The 21,096-nt window shown below is 38.2% G+C and overlaps 1 protein-coding gene across 1 annotated transcript in view; it reads left to right on the top strand.

The window, feature by feature from the left end:
• Positions 1-21,096, top strand: part of RGS22 (regulator of G protein signaling 22) — a 59,274-nt gene that overhangs the window by 16,501 nt on the left and 21,677 nt on the right. Inside the window, exons 6-15 of the mRNA XM_074145959.1 lie at positions 1,411-1,576; positions 1,883-2,054; positions 4,888-5,569; positions 6,133-6,294; positions 7,235-7,415; positions 9,082-9,221; positions 9,741-9,846; positions 11,740-11,865; positions 13,435-13,536; positions 19,400-19,594. Coding sequence (XP_074002060.1) covers positions 1,411-1,576; positions 1,883-2,054; positions 4,888-5,569; positions 6,133-6,294; positions 7,235-7,415; positions 9,082-9,221; positions 9,741-9,846; positions 11,740-11,865; positions 13,435-13,536; positions 19,400-19,594 — 2,032 coding nt within the window. The remainder of the gene's footprint in view (positions 1-1,410; positions 1,577-1,882; positions 2,055-4,887; positions 5,570-6,132; positions 6,295-7,234; positions 7,416-9,081; positions 9,222-9,740; positions 9,847-11,739; positions 11,866-13,434; positions 13,537-19,399; positions 19,595-21,096) is intronic.

The raw sequence follows: 21,096 nt of genomic DNA, 5'->3' as shown, positions 1-21,096 counted from the left end.
GTTGGATGGTTTACTGTTATACACTTGCTATATTTTTCCAGATGTCCTTCCAGCAGATGTTTAGGAGGTTTAGTGTGCTTTTTTTGGAAGGATCTTCCTCTACATTCCTTAAGGTTGTGTCTAGATGCTGAAAATTGTAGTGTGTTTTAGAGGTCCTAGCAGGAGAGGCAGCCTGGCATTAGGGTTCACAAAACTCATGACTGTTGATTGTAATGAATGACTAGTTACTGGGGTATGGGCTTCCATATGAAAATTTTCAAAATATTTTTAACTTTCAATACCTGAAGACTGCACTTGAATTCAAGGGGAAAACTGTGCAAAGAATAAGTAAAACATGAAAGAGTGCTCCATTTTACCTTTAGCAGCATCCTGCTTTACAGGTATCTGGGCCTCGTGAAACACTAAAAATTTGGTCTTCTGCTATAGCAAAGTATTTCCTTGATCGAGGAGAGTTACCTAAGAGAAATAGATAAAACTAACCTTAAACATGTTCCTGATTTCCATTGCTATCAGTACTTTAAGTTGCTTTCCTGAATCAGGATCAAGAAAAGCTGAGATACTAAAAGAGAAACCTGCGTTTAAAGATGAAGAATCCCCAACCCTAGAATGAAATCCTATTTGCCCTCAAATAGTGGAGACAAACAAAACTGGGCATTCAGCTCATGGCCATAGGCTCAGGCGTAGGCTTTTTCTTCCCTTCACATGTATTCCAGTTGGTTTTGTACTGCTTACAGAACTTAGTTAAGTTCTTCTGAGAACTGTACTTTTGTACTGCTTGTACAGAACTTAGTTAAGTTCTGTCCCAGTTCTTGAGCTCAGAGCATCCTCGTTATCATCACGTGGTTCTAAGACTGCCTTTCCTGTACATCACAAGCTTCACACTAACACAAGGTAGCACTGGAATGCAGTTCAGTACTACAAAGTCCTCACACAGCAGCCAGCTGAACACAGTAGCGCCAGCTGCCTTGTTATCATCTGAAAGTTCAATTAGTACGATCGCTGCTGTGGCATTGCTGCTGGAAGATTGCTAGTATCAGGACCAGGAATTGTAAGGGCAGGTAAGGATGTAGGGCTTCTGCAATATGGGAGAATAGTTCCATTTTAGCAATCAAGGGCTTCTTGGCAGGGCTTGGGACTGCGTAGATACATGCAAGATCATCCTAACAAAAATTGATTTTACTGGTAAAGCTTGATAATGCAAAGCAGGCCACCAGCTTTAAAGCTAGTGGACTATGGAATGGCAGTGCTGGTGTTTATATATGTGACAGCAGGTGAGGGGTGAAATAATAAAGCAGATCATTAATTTCCTTGTAGCAATTTATTTTTAGAGTTTATTCTAGGGAAAAATCAACTGTTTCTCTGACTAAAAGCTAAAATAAACTATTTTCCTGTCTCAACATTTAATTTCAGGCTAGCTAAATTGATATCACAGGTAGAATGGAGCAAGACTGGCATTAATTTCATTATAGATAATGACTATTATCCCTGGATAAAGAGGAGACACCCAAATTCTCCCTCTCCTCAGGAGGATGACATTTTGTTGACTATGAAGAAATACTACATATCACTTGGCCAGGTAAAATAAACATGCTTAGTGGGTGTAACATCAAGCTAGATTGAATGCATTGGGTTAAATGAATGTAACTGAGGTCACAACCTAAATGGACAACTGATTCTCTGAATATCCCTTCTTTTCAAAGCTCTTTGTACTATAGAAAAAGGTTGATGGGTTGCAATATAGCTTAAACAGAACTGGGGACTACCATTATAGAAATCTGTGCAGATGGACTGCACAAGATGACTACAGACAGTAAGTTCTCTGCTCTCAGAAACACTGCAATAAATAGAGAAATTTGTATTACTCTGACATTTCTTTTCCTAGGCTACAGTTTCTCAGACAAAGGATTGGTTTACATTAGCAAAGCAAAGTGAATCCATGAAAACTACAGATTCATTTATGCGTCCTGTAGCTTCTAGTCAAATTCAAGATATTCGGTATTTACCTGGGCAGCATGAAAGAGATGATTCGTTAAGCGAAAAAGATAGCCTTCTGGGTAAGTAACAGGGGCTCAGCTATAGCATTTATAACACAAGTCTGACTAGGTGGAAAGAAAAGGCATTTCAAGAAATTACTAACTCTATTTATTTGTATGGTATCTTAGGCTTCAGATCGGGATTTGTTTCTTTCCATAGACACAACTTTAAATTAAAATTTGAGCTGGTAGCCAAGTAATTTTTGTAATAATAGAAGCTTCTTTTCTTACATATTTCTGTCTCATAGATGTCTGTAAGTTTCAGCTGAGGGGCACTTTTTTTTATTTGATACGTTTTGAAAGACCTTCTTGTCTGGATTCTTTGGGTATTTGATAATGTATGATTTGTGTTGCAGCCATCTTCTCAGGGTATTTATGTTGGGTTCTTAAGGGCCTTTTGGCTGCCAATTTTTATGAATCTTATAGAACATAATCGCTTATGACACTCCTATCTGTCAAATTTAACTGAAACTGTTCAGCAGGTTTCAAAAGTATTGGGAGAGAACATACAGGTGCACATATGGACATACCTCATTGCAGAGCCTTGCTTCTGCTCTGTAGGCAGTGGCAAGATGAACAGAGAAGTCTCAGCTCATGTTAGGAGTTCTCTCTCTCCTATTCTCAGAGGAAAAAAGCAGCCATTCCACTTTGAGACTTGTACTGCTGGGACCTTGGGGTCCAATGGCTGAATGGAAAATTGAAAGACATGGTAACTCCAGAAGCCTGTCTTCCTCTCCAAACCCATGAGGTTCCCCCAGGAAATATATAGCTGATTCATGAATTATTAATTCAAGTTGCACTTGCTTGCAGCTCACAACTCTGTACTGGAGTGGGCTGGACGTAGGCCTATGGAAAGCCTCTGTTTCTTCTTTTGCTGCAGTTGTCCTGCAGTCAACAGCATTTTGCCTCAATGAATATTTTATGTCTTCTCACTGATAACTTTATCTTATAGCATAGACTTTAATTTTACATGTGCTTATTACTCTTCTTCATGGTTATTTCATGGGAAATCCAACATTCTTTCATTCAAAACTTATTTTTAGGCACAGTATTCATCTGGTGTAGGTGTCAAGCACCGGAAGCAATAAAGGGCATCAGCTGAGTTTCTCAGAGCCAGCCTGCAATTAGAAAGAGTTCAATAGCTGAAGGTGTTTGCTTGGACAATCCAGTTCAAATTCCTTGCTCACTGCTTCAGCTGTATCAGGGTTATCAATTAATATCTTGAGCAAAACCCTGAGCCACTGGGCTTTTGTTTACTCAAGAGCTGTGTAACTCTCTCCCTAATTTCCTCAGGTCCTCTGAAATCATTCTTCACATTTCAGTTTCACAGAACTGTGTTGAGAAGCCATAATTTTTCTTTGTCAAGTGAAAACATTTGAAATAGTTTAGAAATAAGATATTTTAAATCACACTGATGTTTATATTAATGTCAACATATTGTGCCATATGTACTTACACATGAAATTACGTAAATGCAGAGCGGGGAATCTCTATGCCGTATTCCTAATCCAAGCGTCTGACTGCGACAACGGCCAGCCCTGGTTAGATGTGGCTTATTTTCGGAGGAAGACGGAAGGGATGTCTAACTGCCATTGCCATTTATTGACTAGGCCACCACAGAGGGCTACACAGGCTGTTAACATTACAAATGTGAAGTCAGTGGATCTGAGAGGTTTAGCCCTTTTCTGTCACAGCCTGATGTAGTGCACGTGCTGAGAGGTTGTAGCAGTCTCCTCAATGACAATGTTTTGCCTTAGTGACACAATACATCTTAGCTTTAGAGAAAAACAGAAGATTCAGTTTATTCTATCGTTTAAACGCCGGATTGATATGAAGATATTGTAGAGACACAATTGAATTATGACTTTGTTTTCTCTTACTTTCACTTAGATTCTGCTGCTGTTCACAGCATCTGTAGTTATTCTGCTCAGTTTTATGGGACTGACTTGAACAGTGCCAGCAGCATTAACCTAACTGAGTAGTATGTATAGTCAAGGTCATCTTTGCTAACGTGCTCCAGAAGTACTCGATTGCTAAAAGTCTGGCAGAAGTAGGAAAGATATTTGAGCAAGCTAAAGCAGTAAGTTTCTTTCTCACCAGACCAGGATGGCAGGGAATGCTTAATAGCATGGGAACGATGAGGAGTTGGGTAAAAGGACTTAAGTAGAGAAGTGTAGACAAAAAAAACCAGGGCTGGTCACTGTTCTAACTTGTTAGTTATGAAACATTTCTAAGTGGAAAGAAGCCATTTCTTGGTGGCAGACTGGACTGCAGGATTGTTAAATGTTTCCAGAGCTCTTGACATAATAATTTGTTTTGTCGTCCTTCTACGTATGTCAAGATTTTACCCAGCTGACAGAGGCCTGTTTGATTTTTTTAGTCTTTTGCAATAATCAGTGTAAGTAGACAAAGAATTATCACTTACTATCACTTCCTCATGCCTGAACAAAAGCCAGTCCTGCTACATAACTCTGACTTCGATCAAACAATGACCAAATGCTCAGGAAGAAACCAGGCCTTGCAGCACAACAAGGTGGTTTAACAAGTGCTGAGAAGCTGGGATACTCAGCTGAGTACACAAGACAACTGGCTCCAGAGAGGGTTGTTCCTGAACTCTGCTGCTCTGCTGGAATTCAACAGGGAATGAGTTTCTGAATCACGGGTCTGAGTTTCTAGCCTGATAGCAATAGCAGAAGTACCTCTGCTATTCCCCGCTCTCCAGCGTGACATGGTCTGATTGTTCTGCAGCAGCACAATATAAATATGTTGCATTTTTTAACTTGGAAATGTGGATATGCAAGAGAACAGCCCCAAATCAAAAGATTGTTCAAAGATATTTTCTTATCTAATGCAGACGAAAGTTCCCTGTCTAAGGAATACCACCAGCGGAGTTTCCTTTCCCCTCCAAGGAAAGTGTCAGAAAAAGCCAACATTATTAGGGAGAGATCCAGAGAGGCTGAAGAGGGCTCATCTGTGGCCATTGCTGAACCTCCTTCCCACACTCAGTTAAGAGTTTATCTAGACCTGAAACGCGACAATGCAGCAAAAGAAGAAAATGGACAGGAAAGCACAACTTTTCAGACACCGCAAGAATTCGTACTACCTTACACTCAATTTGTAACAAAGGAACCCATTTCAGAACTGACCCACCAGCCAGATGCTGACACTGAGAGTGAAGTGAATTTTCGCAAACAACCTGAAGTGTTCATACATGATTTAGCAGATAATGAATTTGCCCATGGTACTGCGGAGTCACTCTTTTCCCAAAGTTCTTCTCCATTTACGGTCTTGGACTCCAAGGGAGATGTAAGAGAACGAGATACTGAAGAAGTAAGCTTAACATCAAGTTCTGAAAGTGATGGCGCAGACAGTAGGGCTGCCTGGTGTATTAGTCACAAGACTTATGACACTGGCAACAGACAAGAGTTTGAAAGATTCAAGAAGTTCATTAAAGGAACACTTGGGGAGAGGTACTGGTGGCTCTGGATGGATATTGAAAGACTAAAGGTCCTTAAGGACTCTACAAGGCAGCAAAGGTAATTCCCATTATTTAACAGTTACTCCCATTGTTTTAATACTTGTAACCCAGCCAAATCAATGTAGGTTTTCAGAGATTTCAGAAAAAATTGTAGTGTTGGAATAGAACAGACACAATTAAAGAAATCATGAGTGTCCTGGCAAGATAAGTCAGAAATGACTCTGCTGAAGCTGATAAAACTCTTTTTGCAGAGTCATGTTTGCAAAGCTTACATGAAATCAGAATCACCTTAATACTAACGCTTTGTTAGAAAGAGATTTGGAAAACAGATGACAACAGAAATTAAAAAAGAAATAAAAGAACTTAAATTCACAAGTACGCATTCAGTATGACAAAGTACTTTAATGAAAGGCTCTGCTGGATTCAGATTGTTTATTCTAAGGCACTCTACATTTTATCTTATACATAACCTGTCTTTAATTTGCGGAAAAATTGTTTTGGCTTCTGCCACTTGCAATTAAAAACATGTTGCATGACAGCAGTTTAACTGGTAGGATGAACTGTACTTAGTTCTGTGTAGCATCTGATACATGCTTATGTGACTATTTTTGTTGACTCAAGGCAACTCACTAAGATGAGAAAACTCTATCTGCTGAGCAGTGGGGACTATTTCCTTGGTTCAGAAGTCTTACTCAGACTTCATCTACTGCATGGACATCAGTGGAATATAAGGCATTTAAGACGGATTCAGCCTGAAGTACTGAAACCTCTACTTCTTTACTGGTATGAAAAAATGAACACGAACTAAGATTCTATTGTTTAACAAATTTCCTTTTTCTTTGATAAGCCTATTAGTTTTATTTCATCTCACTTATCCCATTGCAATTATGGGAAGTAGTGTCATCATAAATATTAGCAAATGTTGCCTCTGAATTTTTAGTTGAGCATAAACTGCACTGCGATCTGCTGAGAAGTCAGGTAGATCTGTCTTACTGAGCCCTTGTTATTTTACTGCCAGAGCATCTCAGCTACTTTGTGTATAGCTGTCTCGGATACTTTTCAACTAAACTTTAGCCTTCAGGATAGAGCAATCCCTTCTGGCATAAAAGGTTAATTCTGTCCTAACCAATTCCCCATATTGCCCTTCTCATGTTTCTGAGGATGCTCTGACTATACATCTACACGGAATTTGACTCCGAGACTTTAGTGTTCAATATCTGTCATACAAAATGCCTTTTACATATTGACAGCTTAAATGAGAATACAAATTCTAACCTGTCTCCAAAACATAAGCTAAATTTTTGAAGGTTTCTCCTCCACAAGGGGGATCAACAAATTGCAGACATAAACAAACACCTCTAATTGTGAACTTTGCTGTGGGACCTCATGAGAGTTGTTATCTGAGTCCTGTGACCTACAATACTTTTCTATTCCTTGCTGTAGGATGGATGGAGCATATCCTACTGTGAACTCATACAAAGGCAACTATGTAATCGTGCAGAATTTGCAACCTAAGTTTATTTATGTGTGTCTTGGTTTTAGATTTGCAAGAGTGCAATGTCAAAATATATCTTTAGCACTAACTGATTTTTAATTCTAGATGCATATAGCACCATATCTTAATACACTAAACACCATCAAGGGGAAAAAAAGAAAGAAACCAAACAGTCCAATAGTTCATGTTTTGGGAAAGTTGTACTTATGAGCTTGTTTTTTTCCCTAGGGGTCCCAGATTTTGTGTGACTCATTCAACAGCAATAGATACTGCCAGTGCAAAACTGAAGCTCTGGCACACATGCCAAGAGAGGCCAAGGGTGGACATTGATCCTTTTCCACAAATGGTATCATTGCTACCATTGGCACCTAAGTCTTGCATGCCTAGGACACCACCTTCCGTTCCTCAGGTAGGATCACAACATTGAAAAAACAAAGCCTTGTCCCGTCAAAAACAATGATAAAACTCCTTGAATTCAATGGAACAAGAAGATGGCACGTGGTTGTTAGGAAGTCAAGATTTAGCAAGGTGGTCTGTTGCAAATGGTTATGTATAAAAATGCGTCAAAACTTTACTATACTTTATGCAACAGGTTGCTACAAATTGAGTCAAATTATCTTCTCAGTTACATCCTGGCTATTTCATAAGTCTTTTGGATAGATATTTTAGTTCAAAATTCTCAGAACTGCAAAATTATGGATCTAGCAGCATAGATTCTGACCTTCAACCAGCCTTTTTTTAATCCAGAGTAATTCTTACAACTTCACTGCAGTTACCCTGAATCTACCTGTCACATTTGTAAAAAGGGCAGAGTTCAGTTCATTTTCTATCACCACAGTCCTTCAAGCAGATACACATGATTTTTGCTTTCTACAGAGGTCCATGAGCCACACAACACAGACCTTTTCACAGCTTGTAGCATGCCAATCAGTTTTGACTCCTTTTTTTCCTTGAAAGCCTGAATTTGAGAGGTAACTGCAATGAAGGCTGCAGGTTTTCAGCAACACACTGTTAAGCCTCGGCACAGAAGGTACTTGGAGAATGTAAATCAAGACTATGGTTCCAGTACCAAGAACTGGCTGGTCTATGTCACAGACTGTTCACATACACCTCTGTTAATTTGATTTGGATAGTTTTAGAGTACAATTATATTTTTTAAAAGGCAAATTCATGGAGATAACGGAGGAAAAACAGTAGGAAAGATTTTCTGTTCAGAGGAAGCTGGGTCCAGAAACCAGGTTCCCTCTGATCACAGCAGGAATGGGAGCCAGAAGCAGCTGTCTCTTACAGAGATCCATTCTATCTTCACAAGGTACTCTAATAATCCAGGACTAGCTGTAGGTCAGGCAGACAGGATCCTAACTCTGCAGGTTTTCCAGTTCCTGTGGAGGTCAGCACTTGAAGAAAACTATGACCTTGACCTGGCATCCATGAACCCTATGGAATCAGCTGATGGACCATTTGCTGTTTTTTTTTCTTTTCTTTTCCCTTTTTTCTTTTCCTTTTTTTTTCTGTGAGAAATCTGTACTTTTGAATCTTCCTGTTTCACTGTGCTTGCAAGAGCTTAGGAAGAGCAGTATTTCTGAATAACTCTGAATATTCTGACTCTGAATTTTTGAGGGTACTCTGAATGCAACTGACATCTCCAAAAACTCATAGCATGATTTTGATCAAAATAAGTCAGTGATGTATGGTAGAATCCCCCCTTTCTCTCCTATTCTGAGTGATTGTATCTGTCTTAGTGAGCTACTTAAGGTAATCTTAGTAAAGATTCACAAAACACTCACATTCTCTTCACCTCACATCCTCTGTAATTTTGTACAAAGTGCATGTAACATTTCTACCTGTTGAAAATGTAATTTTTAAGCCATATAGGTTATAAAGGTGTGCTGAAAAATTTTGCAAGATACTTAGAGAAGGTTTTTGCAATTTGCAGTTTTACATATTGTGACTGACAAGGAAAAACAGTCCTGAAAACCCTTGAATGTTTCTGAGTAGTTAATGAGAACATGTTAAGAAAACACAAAGGTGTGAAAATAATCAGGATTGCCTTATTTTTCTGTCATTTCTTTTAGAAAAGCAGAACAAGCTCACCATCAACTTTATTAGAACTAGCTATGCCACATTTATCTTTGAAGACATCATCAAGATTATCACCCACCCTGCCACCAAGTCAGAGTCCCCGAAGTGATGACATTTCTAGGGGTAGAAAGTGGTAAGTACCAAAATCCCTTGTACATCTTTTTGCACACCAATATACCTCAAATATTTATGAAATGTTTTTAGATCATACTGTTTTCATGAATACTTTTCTTTAATACAACAATCTGCTTAGTGAAGCACAGTTATGGTACAGATTGTGTGCCTAGAGGATTCCTCCCTGCTTGATTAGTTTCTCATTTGTTTGTGCCACAATGCAAAAGGGTTTATTTCTCTAAATATGGGTGTTTTACCTACTCTTGTGTAATTGTTGATATTATCTACACACATTTCTATTCTTTTAACCTCTCTCAAGCACTTGTCCTCAAAGATATGCTGTCAGTGATTTCCAAGGGCCACGTGAAAAAGTATTCCTCTATATTTTTTACATTTATTATAAATTTGAACTCCATGTACTTTTTCCTCTGCTATTCGCTATGTCATTTTACCTCCCTGTTTTTAGCTGTTTATTTTATAATCAGTTCTAGTTTTTTCTTAAATATGTATTGAAAATTTTGTTTGTTTGTGGATCTAGGCCAAAGTCAGTGAGCGGAAACATGATTCATTGCTTAGCTTTGGATGACACCAAGGACTCAAAATACCAGGGGCATAGAAAGTACACCTATGCTGAGCTGCTCCCGGCAAGTAGTGCTTGAAAACATTAGTTGTCTTGAATCATGGGTTAAAACTCTTTATTCTGTAGTATTAAAGGGGAAGTAGTCAATGATGGGGAGAAATTGCTTTGATTATGTGAATGTCAATGCCATATGCAGAGGTATAATTAGAATGTCAGCATTTTCTGTGTGGTATCTGTCACCTATTTGATAGGAAATCATGGCACGTACAGAGGTTTATTTTCAGTAGAAAGTGTTGATCTTCTCCATGGTGACTGTGTGTTCAGTAGGCTATTATGGAAAATTCACTGAATAAATGCTTCAGTGGAATGGTTGCCTAGGAAAGTATACCAGACTTAGAGTGAAAATTGAATCTGCCCTAGAAAGTCATTAAAATAGTTAAATTCATAAGAGGAAAATGCTTCACTTGTACAACTCGTCTTTATTGCTTGTGTACTTCATTCTTTTCTTTGTTGAATTATTGCCTGCTAAGCAAGCCCTCAATCCAGCAAATCTCAAAAGGGACAGGCTGCACAGAATAGCCTTTTCTCAATAGCTGTTAAAATGCTGACAAATTGAACACATGAGATGTCAAGATTTAGCAATTTAAAATATATCCAAAACTTTTCACACTTGTGGAATGGTCTCGAAACACACTGCAGTTTCATCAGTGTATTGATACCCATGGCCTCCCAACTAAAAAAAAAAAAAAAAAAGAATTAAGACATCTGGGCCTGTTTACATATGCATGGAGTTTGCTGATCACTTGAGCACATGATTGTTTGTTTTTCACATCGAAATCATACTTTGTTTATTACTTCACTAGGATCATTTTACTTTGTTAATTTTGATGTAAGAAAAGGGTAGTCTTTGCAATTAGGGGACATTTGCAGTTAGAAGCTTATATTAGGGAAATGTTAGCACCGTGAACTATTAGTTTTTATACACCTTCATCATACAGAGTTTCCCTCTGGCTGAGGGAGGAAAATATTATCCATTTACACTTACAGGGCTAGAATGGAACCTACAGTCAGGACCCCACAATTTTCCATAACAAATATGATGCAAAGGGAATGCAGGGATCCACAATTTAACTTTATACTGAGTAGTAGGATCTTCCTGCTCTGCTTCAGAAGTCTGGCTTCCTCCTGCCCTTCTCCATCCCTGTTATTATTTGGAAAGAAGCTGGTTGTCAGCCACCACACTCATGTGCTCCCACTTCTGCTATCAGAGACAGCAAGTCAGCCAAGGTTCCTCTCTTGTGATCATCAGAAGCTAATTTACTAGTTTTTACTCTACTCTGGTTTCTCTGTGAGCATTGTCAAAATGGATGTATTCTTCCTCAAATGCTCCAGGAGCTAGCCACAGTAAAGGGCATGGGTTTCCTCTCCCCTAAAATGCTCATGATTTTGATGCTGATGTCAGCGGTGTAACCCCAGGAGACATAGCTCTTGTTCCATGATAGCTAATCTTTTTGAGGCTTGACCAAATAACCACCTGTTGATTTCTGTTGGTTCAAAAGACAGTAGCCTGAGCTGAGACAACTTTTGACAGCTAAGTGATGTGGTTTAGTATCATTGGAATTCCCCAGATCTGGAGCTAAGGAGTCAATGACAGAATTAAGGCCAGGTTTGTTTTCCTGTTTCAAGTATTGAGGAACCAACTAAGGGATGCTATGGTCATTTTGCTACTCTGCATGCCTTCAGTCATCAGACTTATTTCACTGGATGTGAATATTTAGTGGGAAAATGGTATGGAGAGCTATGATCAATTGCATATGTAGTAGAAAATGGAGTGTAGTTTCTTGGGATGAAGATACTAATTGAACACACTGCACGGCCCTCCATTGCAATGTACTGACATTTGAAAATAATGAAAGCCTGTTATTCCTTGCTGTACAACTATATTTTATTTGTCCAGGGGAAAAGTGCTGCTGGCAGTGTTGTTTTAGGGGGAGCAAGAATGGAAAGCATGCTGCAGTCTCTTTATTTGGAGAACAGAGCAGGCTACTACTTCACACACTTCTGTGAGAAGTCAGGGAATAAGGTATGAGCATTTTCCTACCCTGTGATAATTTAGTTCACAATTGACTGAATGCCAAGTTATAGAGGGTAGCCAGACTGAAAAAAAAAATGGAGAAAGAAAGATTGATGACTGGATGAATTATTACTTGTGAGACTCCAATCCCTCAACGACAATAAACTGTTCATGTGTATATTCAAACTAATGACAGGTCTTAACCAAGCTGTCAGATCCTAACTGTCTCAAACCTATCGGAAATCTGATTGTACCATCAGGGATAAAAAAAAAGACTAATCATTTTTAAAAACTAGCCTTTAACTTGGCAGAAAAAATGAGGTCTTAACCCACAAAAACATTTTTTAAAAAGATGGAAAATCTGCTATGCTATTACTCATGATAATCTGCCTCCTTCTCACTTGTTGGGTTAGTGATGTCCAAAATCTCCAATGTTTTAAAAACGTTCTTCTGCTTCCACGAAGCTTCTTGGATTTCTGAGAAACATAACACTATTTCTTGTCTGCAGTCAGCAGATCCATCATTCATTGCTGGGTGTAAATTGAGGATTGGTTGGAACAAGTTATGAATCTGAGTCAGTGTTTAGTGGCTTTGCAGAAAAATTGAGTCTTTAGGGGAGATTTGAATGCAATCAAGATGGACATCTGTTTCACCGCTGGCACAACCCGGAATCCAGCAGCAGTAGCTAGAAATGCCTTTGGCTACCAGAAGGCAACAGCCAATGTTTCCAAAGCGGAATACCTTCAACTAAAAATGTTAAATGTGTATAGATAGAAATCTAAGTAGAAGTAACTTATTTTTTCATTGGAGATATGCCCCCACTGACATGTTCTCTAGCCTTTGCAGGTGCCAGACTCCTTTGAAAATTATTTCCTTAAGGTTTTGTCTACAACTGTGGAACCTATTTCACTCATATGCCAGGTCTGGCAGGCTACAGTTTGTGGAACAAAGTTCCCTGCCCCTATCTTTTTGGAACACTTTATTCTCCAGTGATGGGGGTTTCAGGGTATTTTTAAGATACAAACTCCATAAGCACATGACTAAACCAGAGGACTTGGGAAAAGATCTAGACTCCTTCTTATGAAAGATCTTTTGATGTTTGTTTGAATTTATGAAATGACGCCAATACTCTGTGCCTCAGAAATGCATGTAATAAAAATGTAATGATAGTCCCAGTCACATACGTCAAGTACACAATATTTAATTGTCTTAGTTATTACTGCAAAATGCTATTTCACCATGGCACAAATTCTGAATGTCCATTACCAGCATTTCTCCTTTTGTGCTGGCTTTATGCCACTGAGATGTGGTTACTCTTCAAATGTTAACTACAATGTTAACAATTTTAATGGCCAATTATGCATATAGGATACAATAAAAGATACAGTATCACAGTGACGATGCCATTAAATATGTTGTCCTTCTGCCAGTATGCAACAGGAGATTAAATCCATCTTAAATTGAGCTTGATTTATGATGAACCCAAGGAGCTAAATAATTACTTGCATTGGAAAGTAAACCTTTTATAAAGCTGTGATATTTGGGTAGCAATAACTTAAAATATTTTTTTGTCTCTAGTTGTGGAAGAACAGTGCGTACTTTTGGTTTGACCTACAGGCTTATCATCAGCTTTTCTACCAAGAAACTCTTCATCCTTATAAAATATGCAAGCAAGCTCAAGTAAGTTGTAAATAATGTGTTTTCCCTTCACAAATACATTTGTGCAGTGTAGAGACTGAAAAGAAGATAGAAAGTAGAAAAGTTTCCAAATCTTGACAACCCACACAAAAGTAAATCTGGGCTGTGGACAACAAAAGAAGCTCTTTGGATTGTTTCCATGGAATAACTTTATTTAAATGTTAATCATGCATAGCCTGATTTTTAGGCTCTGCTGCCTGTTCCCAGTTTTATCTGTTATACTCAGTTTGCTTAATCTCCCCTTTGCTACTCTGTGTCATATTTGGAAACTATCTGCTTAGCGTTAACATCAGAGATATTTTTTCCAAATCGTCTAATTAAGCCGTACCTTTCCTTCCATCTCTTGTGTGGGTTGGAATTGCAGGTCTCACAGTCCAGACCTCAGATAATGGCCTTAGTCATGAAAATGGATCTTTCAGTTGTCAGTCTTGTTTTTCTGATTGTCAAGGGCATCACTATGCACTTTTCGCAGTCATCGTTACCCCAATTTGATCTTTAGACCGTCATTTACCATAAAGTGGAACTGATACTTCCTATAAACAAGCATTCTTAATTAAGCATACACTTTAAGTCAGGGAGTAAAACAAAAGTGAACTGGTTCACCACATGGGTGCTGATGGCTGTCACCAACCGCGGAATAGTCTGATACTGCCAGGGAAGGAGGCAGCAGAAGCGTGATATAATTAGAAGAACTCCAAGCAACTTTTAAAATCCCTTTGTGAAATTTAGGTCTGTTTTTCCTCTGTAAACCCTGTGTAGGAGTATATCCTATCTGCATATTTCAGTATATGCTGTAATAGAGCAAAGCTACTTCACGTGTCATTGGAAAAAATATCTGTAGAGAGCAGTGGAGAATAATCTCTTTGTATGGTTTATGTTACTGAGCATCTGGACTTCCTTAAATTTGTCTTCTTTTCCTTCTTGGAGGTTTTACTGGGGCAAATTACAGAATTTTGCATAGCCATCCAGAATTCTCACCTGAATTGTGTTATTTGTACAGAAACTCCAAGTGGAGATTCAGGCACAGATTCCTGCCTCTCTCCTGTCATGCATTGGCTAAGTTGAACTGCTACCCTGTTTAGTTGGCTTCCCCTCCAGCTCTATTTACAGTCTGAGGTTGAGGGCAACTGACTGCACCCCTCAGGCTGACTGTCTCCTGTACCTGCCCAGGCCTGTGTGTGACAAGGGACCCCACTCACAACAGGTGTACAAGTTAATCATATCTAGACTGTCTCTTTATTTTCCTATATGTTTTGTTGCAGGCCAAATCTTAGGTTATGGTACACAGTGGTTTTCAATTTGGTTTCATTTAACACCAGATTACACTCTTTCTGCACCACTTGCACGGCTGAAAATTAAGGCCCAGGTTGTTTTTCACTTATCTTATTTCCAGTGCTGGCCTGGTGGTGACAGCAGAACATCGTACAATCAGTGTTACCAGGCAATTGCAGAGAGCTACATACACATAGCCATTAAAGTAAATACATCAAAACGAAATATGTGAAACTGTTCCATTAGCATAACTAACAGCTGAAATGTAACATAACAAATCAACACATGTGCTGCAACATTTGGTATCATTCTCAAGCTTGCCTTTTAAGGCTGCACAAAAATTATTCTTGTTTTCATTGGAACACGGTAAAGAGTCAAGCTGCATCCAATCTACAGGGTTTGCTTATGGAAGAGATGCCTTCCCAAATTCTGTGCTCACCTTTGGCACAATAGGATAGTCATTCCAAATACTCCTAGGAGAATGTGGATCAGATTTGCACAGCACATCGTCATGTATATTTTGCTATTTATTACAGAAAGATAAATCCAAAGTATTCTGTATGTGTTCTGCCTGCTTCCTGTTAGAAACAAGAGCAAACCTGGATTGCTATCTATCTGCTATTCATTGTTTCATTTGTTAGGCATTTTCATCTCAGCTTTATGACAAAGTAAGAAAATGCATTCCAAGGTGTATATTCTTTCATCCAGGGAAAGAAACTACAGAGAGAATGAAGTCTGATGGATAAGAAAAATGATGAGTACCAGTTATCATCCAGGAACATACATTGTTATTCACTACGAACATATGCACAGGAGTGTAAAATAAATTGAGAAAGAAAAGCAATAAAGAAACACATATTGTAGTTTTTGATAAAAAAACAGTTATTTAGAGTTAGAAAATTTAATACAGTTATGAGAAGTACAATATTTTAACACTAGAATCAATTTAGATAGAGGGAGCTATCATTACTGTAAACTTTTAGGGTCAGACACAAGATTTATGTTAGTGGAAAGTGATGATGGGGGTTAAGGAGTTTAGCCTTTCCATTTAAGACCAGCCAGTGCATTGTATTATTCCATCATATGATTCTGTCAAGCAGCTGCACAAGCCCCTCATTTAGATCAGAGCGGTATCCATGCCTTTGGGCAGCAATACAAAGCACTTGGGCTTAAATTTTCTTCATGTTTCTTGCTTCACTCTAGTCATTCTGAGAACTCTTACCAAAGACTTCTCATCTGGGAATGAATTCACACCAAAACCCAAGGCCTGAACAATCCCTGATTTGGAAAGTCATAAATGATGCCAAATTCTTAACTTGAATTTCCTAAGTGTTTCCTGTCTTCAGATTTGTGCCATTATAAGTAATTTCAAGATGCAAACTCTGACCAAATTTCCACATAGGGTTTTGGGTTCAATACATCACTTATTCTAATACATTTATAGGAAAATGTATAGCTGGCAGGTAGGAAAATTCTTTCTGTTTTGCAAAAGGAATAAAATGTTGAATAAATGAAGTGTGATGTGCAAGATAAGATTTTTGCATGAATTTGATAACGTTTAAGTTCATTAAATGTAATTTTTTCCTATTGATCCTTTAGGAGGATGGCCAATACAGCAATAGTATTGCTATTCCACTGAGGTTCAGAAAACCACAAGACTTCTATGACATGGGAGTCAAAAAAGGCTATGAATATTCCTTTTTAAAGGATACAATGTATTTTCCCCTTATATCTCGCTGACTTCATTGCCCATTGTTCAAAACTGTGGACACAGACACTTCCTCTTTTTTTGGCATGTCTAGAACACTCTGCAGCTGGTTTCCCTGCAGCCTATGCATTCAGATCAGTGCAGATCTACAGATGCACTTGAATCCTCAGCAAGGGACACAGGGATGAATGTTCCTTCTCATTTCTCACCTATCTATGAGTGCACACATTCACTTTGTTGTTTTGTGATGCTATCTTTTTACTTGATGAATCAAATCACATAGCAATGGATTCTTACAAGAATTTTAGCAAAAAGATGGCATCATCCCAAATCCTCAGACACTGTAAATCAGCATCCTTCAAAAGTGAAGAGGCCATCCTGATTACAGCAGGGAGGGTCTGGTCCTTTGAATTTGGAAAAGTGCACTCCTACAGCTAGCTTAATCACCTCTGAATTTCTGTATTACCAGCCCTAACTATTGTTTCTGGAAAAAAAAAAGTCTGTTTTTACCATAATCCAGGTTTGCATGTGAAGTTATACAGGACTGGGTGCAGTTCTGCAGGTAGAGCAGCTTGCAAAGGCAGTCCCTTCTATGGCAATATATTATGACAGTATTTATGTGAGCAGACTGACAATAGTTTATGGCCAAAGCTTCCTTAGTCCAGGCAATTTCTGACTCTATAGGCTGCTGGTTTTTTTGTCAGCTCTAAAGAAGAGTAGCAAATATACTCAATTTAATCCATTTCAGACAAAATCATGGGGAAAAGAAGACTTCCACCCGAGAGACTTGCGGAGTGTTTGTTTTGATTTTATTCTTAAAACTATGCTAAAAATGATCAGCCTTCTTAGAAACCAGGTTAAATATGTGTTAAAATGTGACCTCTTTTGGACCATTTTCACCAATTTACAGATCCCTTGTATGGTTTTATGAGTCATAACAGGTGGACCAATGTAGCCCTAATGATGAATAAAATGTTTAACCCCTGTTTAAAAAGTCTATTTTTAAAGATACCACATCTTTGTATCATTGGACTGGTCCCTTCTAATTTGGCTATTTTATAAGTTAAATGTTTTGGACAGACTAGAACATGATGTAACTGAAACTTCACTAGTGTCAGGGTTCTTTAAAATAACTTCCAAATTTTGAAATCACTATGAATCTAATTAATGCCATCTCTGTCAAATTTAAATTTATTTGGGGATTTGTTGAGAAGGGCATAATTTAGACTAAGTGTGGTCTTGTTCTTCATCTAGGATTCTTCCAGTGGATGTCCTCATTTTTCAACCTTACCCTTGTACTTGGGGGCCTTTATCGCACTATAACATGGACCAAAATAGCCACAAAACATCTTTGTTTTCGGTGATTTGGTCTAGGTAGAAAGTGGGTGGAATCCTGTATAGACAGTAAATACCATAATCACAACAAATTCTAACTGGGGGATTGATGTCAGCCATCTTAGCCCTGTATTCCTCAGTGACCTGATAGCAGGAGAGTCTAAAGGGCCTGCTTCAAATTGTTAAGGTCCAAAATAATGGGCATGTATTCTGGTACCGTTGCTGTTTGAAAGAAAGAGACTAATAAATCAGAATTTCATTTAAAAATAAACAGAAACATAATTATTTAATGTACACAAACATTATCCCACTGTGCTTGAAATCTAAACACAACAATGTTTGATTAATGATTGAACAAAGAGTAAATGTATTATTTTCTTCTTTTCTACTGCTTTGTACATTTGCTACTTACAGTTGGATTTTAGCAACATAAGGAAAATGAGAATTATCAGAAACCTGCATTCTTCATTGCTAAATCTGTGTGATAATAAATAGTGAAGATGAGCTCCTCAGTTCTATCGTAGAGAGGAACTCTGATTTATGCTACTAATCTGATCCCCTGACTATATGTTTGAAAATTAGTTAGACTTTGATGATATGAAGAAGATAAAACATTAATAAATATCTGAAATTTGTTATGGCAGCATCTTTTTTCACTTGAGTTCCTAGCTGCAGTCAGAGTCATGATGTATTAGAAAGATATATTCTTCTTCCAAGATATTCCTGGAAGAAAGTGTTTTTCTCTGAGTTTTTGATATTTTTCATAGCAATTTGTTAAACATTTAAAAAACAAGAATTTGACTTAGGGGACTATTTGGAAAAAAAAATCCTTTGAAATAAATAAAAAAATTACTCTATGCTTCAAGAATGAGCTGCTAGTGAGAAGGAAACATTTTCCAGGTTCAGCTTTCTTCTTTTTGTAGATGTTGAATGGTAAACTCTGCTTCATAAAAAAGCATATTGTAATCCTTGCTTTGGTAAGGATTTAGACCTCAATTGTGCAGTGATATCTCCTGTTATGGATCCTGTACCATGATGGAGTCTCACCAATGTCAAAGAACTGTGCAAGAGAATCTCCACACAGAATGAAATCTTGTAATTTTTCATTAATTTTAACACTGAATTTATACATTCTCTTCTGTTCCGAAGTAAGACTCCTTCACGAGTTGGCCCAGCACATATTCTGCAAAAAAACCAATGTGACTTCATGAAGAGTGCAGTTGCTGTAATGATTGTGGTTATCTGAATCTAACTAAGAATCAGTCACATATCTCCAAGCAAAATTTCCGTTAAGCATTATTTTGTCGTCTAACCATTTTCACAAACAGGAATATAAATGGCACAGAGGTTATGGCAATAACTGAATTTTGGACAAAATATTAATATTGGTAAAAAAAAGGTCAGGTATAATTAGATGTATGTTCAGAATAAACAGCAGGGCAGCGGGAGACAAATATGCACTAATTCTGTCCTTCAATGGACTGTGATTGGATAATGGCTAAAAACCAGTTTTCTTCTGTTTTATTGTAGTTCCTTTATGCAAGTTACATTGCCCCATCTGCCAGTATGGACATTGGACTTCATCAGAGTAAGAAAAACATTATTTACCAGAAAATTGACCCAGCTTTTGAGGATCTTTTTGACCCAGCAGAAGAACATATTCTCACTGTTCTACTAGAACCCTGGATGAAGATGGTGGAAGCAGACAAATACGCTTATGGAAAGGTAACTGATCTGGATGATACTGTGAAAAGTTCTTATGTTAGGGAAGAAAATCACAAGAGCCTTCATATGCAACCAATTTTACATTTATAGTCAGCAAGTGAAAAGTATTATGGGATGTTTTGTTCACCCACTCCTTTCTACGCTGATGCAGAGAGTAGGCTGAGTATCCTGTGGAGAGCAGACTTCCCATCCAAAAGGAAGGTTCTGGCTTCATAGACCCCTTGGTCTGTGAATTAGGGAAGAATGCATCTTGCTATGGCAAAATTTCTCTTTGCACTCAGGAAGTGCATCAAAATTGATCAAAAGTGATTTCCTTATGATGGATTGCCCACAAGCCTTCTATGTTTTTAATGATAAGCACAAAATAAGCTGTGTTTCTAGAGTGTCACTACGGTGATGTTAGGTCCGTATTAATTTTATGAAGTATTCCTTGGTGTTTAGAATTCAAGTGTAGCTACTGATTAGCATAAGAGGAAACGTGGTACAGTGAACCAGCTGTATTTCCCACACGCACTTTTTAGGTAGCTGCCCTGCTGTGTAAGGGCTAACTGTGCCCTGCAGGCTTCCTGGAGTAGGTGGCTCAGCGATGTACTCAGTTCTAATACCAGAGAGCCTCTGAAGGCCTGAATGGAGCAGGTTCATGCAGGTCAGAGGAGGTAGCTGCAATCCTGACTCTGCTTTTGACAAATAAGAACAAGAAATGGTGGAGGCAGTGGTGCAGGCTGTGGCTCTCTGCTCTTTATAAACTTAGCTACAAGTTACCAACTGTAGGTCAAACTTCTAATTCCAAGTCTTTAAGATCTCTCTCCTGGATATGGAAGGAGAAAGTGGCAGTGAGGAACCAGGAGTTGAAGGGCAGGTAGTCCATTCTTGTTCCTTTTTTTTTTCCACTATGACCTTAGATGAAGCACCTCCTTTTTTACAGGAAATATCATTACTTGCTGCTGATACTCCTGTCAGCATGTAATGAGAACATGCATGCATTGCCCCCTGCAACACTTCTGAAATCCTTTTGCAGAAGTTTTGTAATGCAGTGTATTTTTGTTACTATATCACGCATGCATGTATGAACAACTAGGAGAACAGATATATAAAATCAAAGTTGAGAATGATCTAAGCCTATTAGGTGGTGGGCAGTATTAAACACTTAAGAATAGAGCATAAGAACAGAAAAAAACCCCATACAGAGTATTGCCAGCTTTAGCACTTTGCAGCTGAGGAGGTTCATGAAGCAGAGGTCTTATCCATGTTTATGTGTTTAATAGTCTTTGATGAGGTTTTTTTCCCCCATGGATTTATGTAAATGTGTCATTTTTGAGTCATTTTATTTCTTCAGCCTCATTGTAGTAGTGTGTTCCATGGTTAATCATGCAATAGGAGAAAAAATGCTTATCTTGGTTTGTTTGCAAACCCCTCCCTTATAATTTCACCTGGTGCCCTAGTTTTGTATGTCATGAGGAACAGTGAACAATTGTTAGCTTGTCATATTCTCGATGTTGTTA

The sequence above is a fragment of the Numenius arquata genome, chromosome 3 (genome assembly GCF_964106895.1).
Source record: "Numenius arquata chromosome 3, bNumArq3.hap1.1, whole genome shotgun sequence".
NCBI lineage: Eukaryota > Metazoa > Chordata > Aves > Charadriiformes > Scolopacidae > Numenius > Numenius arquata.
This window is presented reverse-complemented; position numbering and strand designations above follow the sequence as displayed.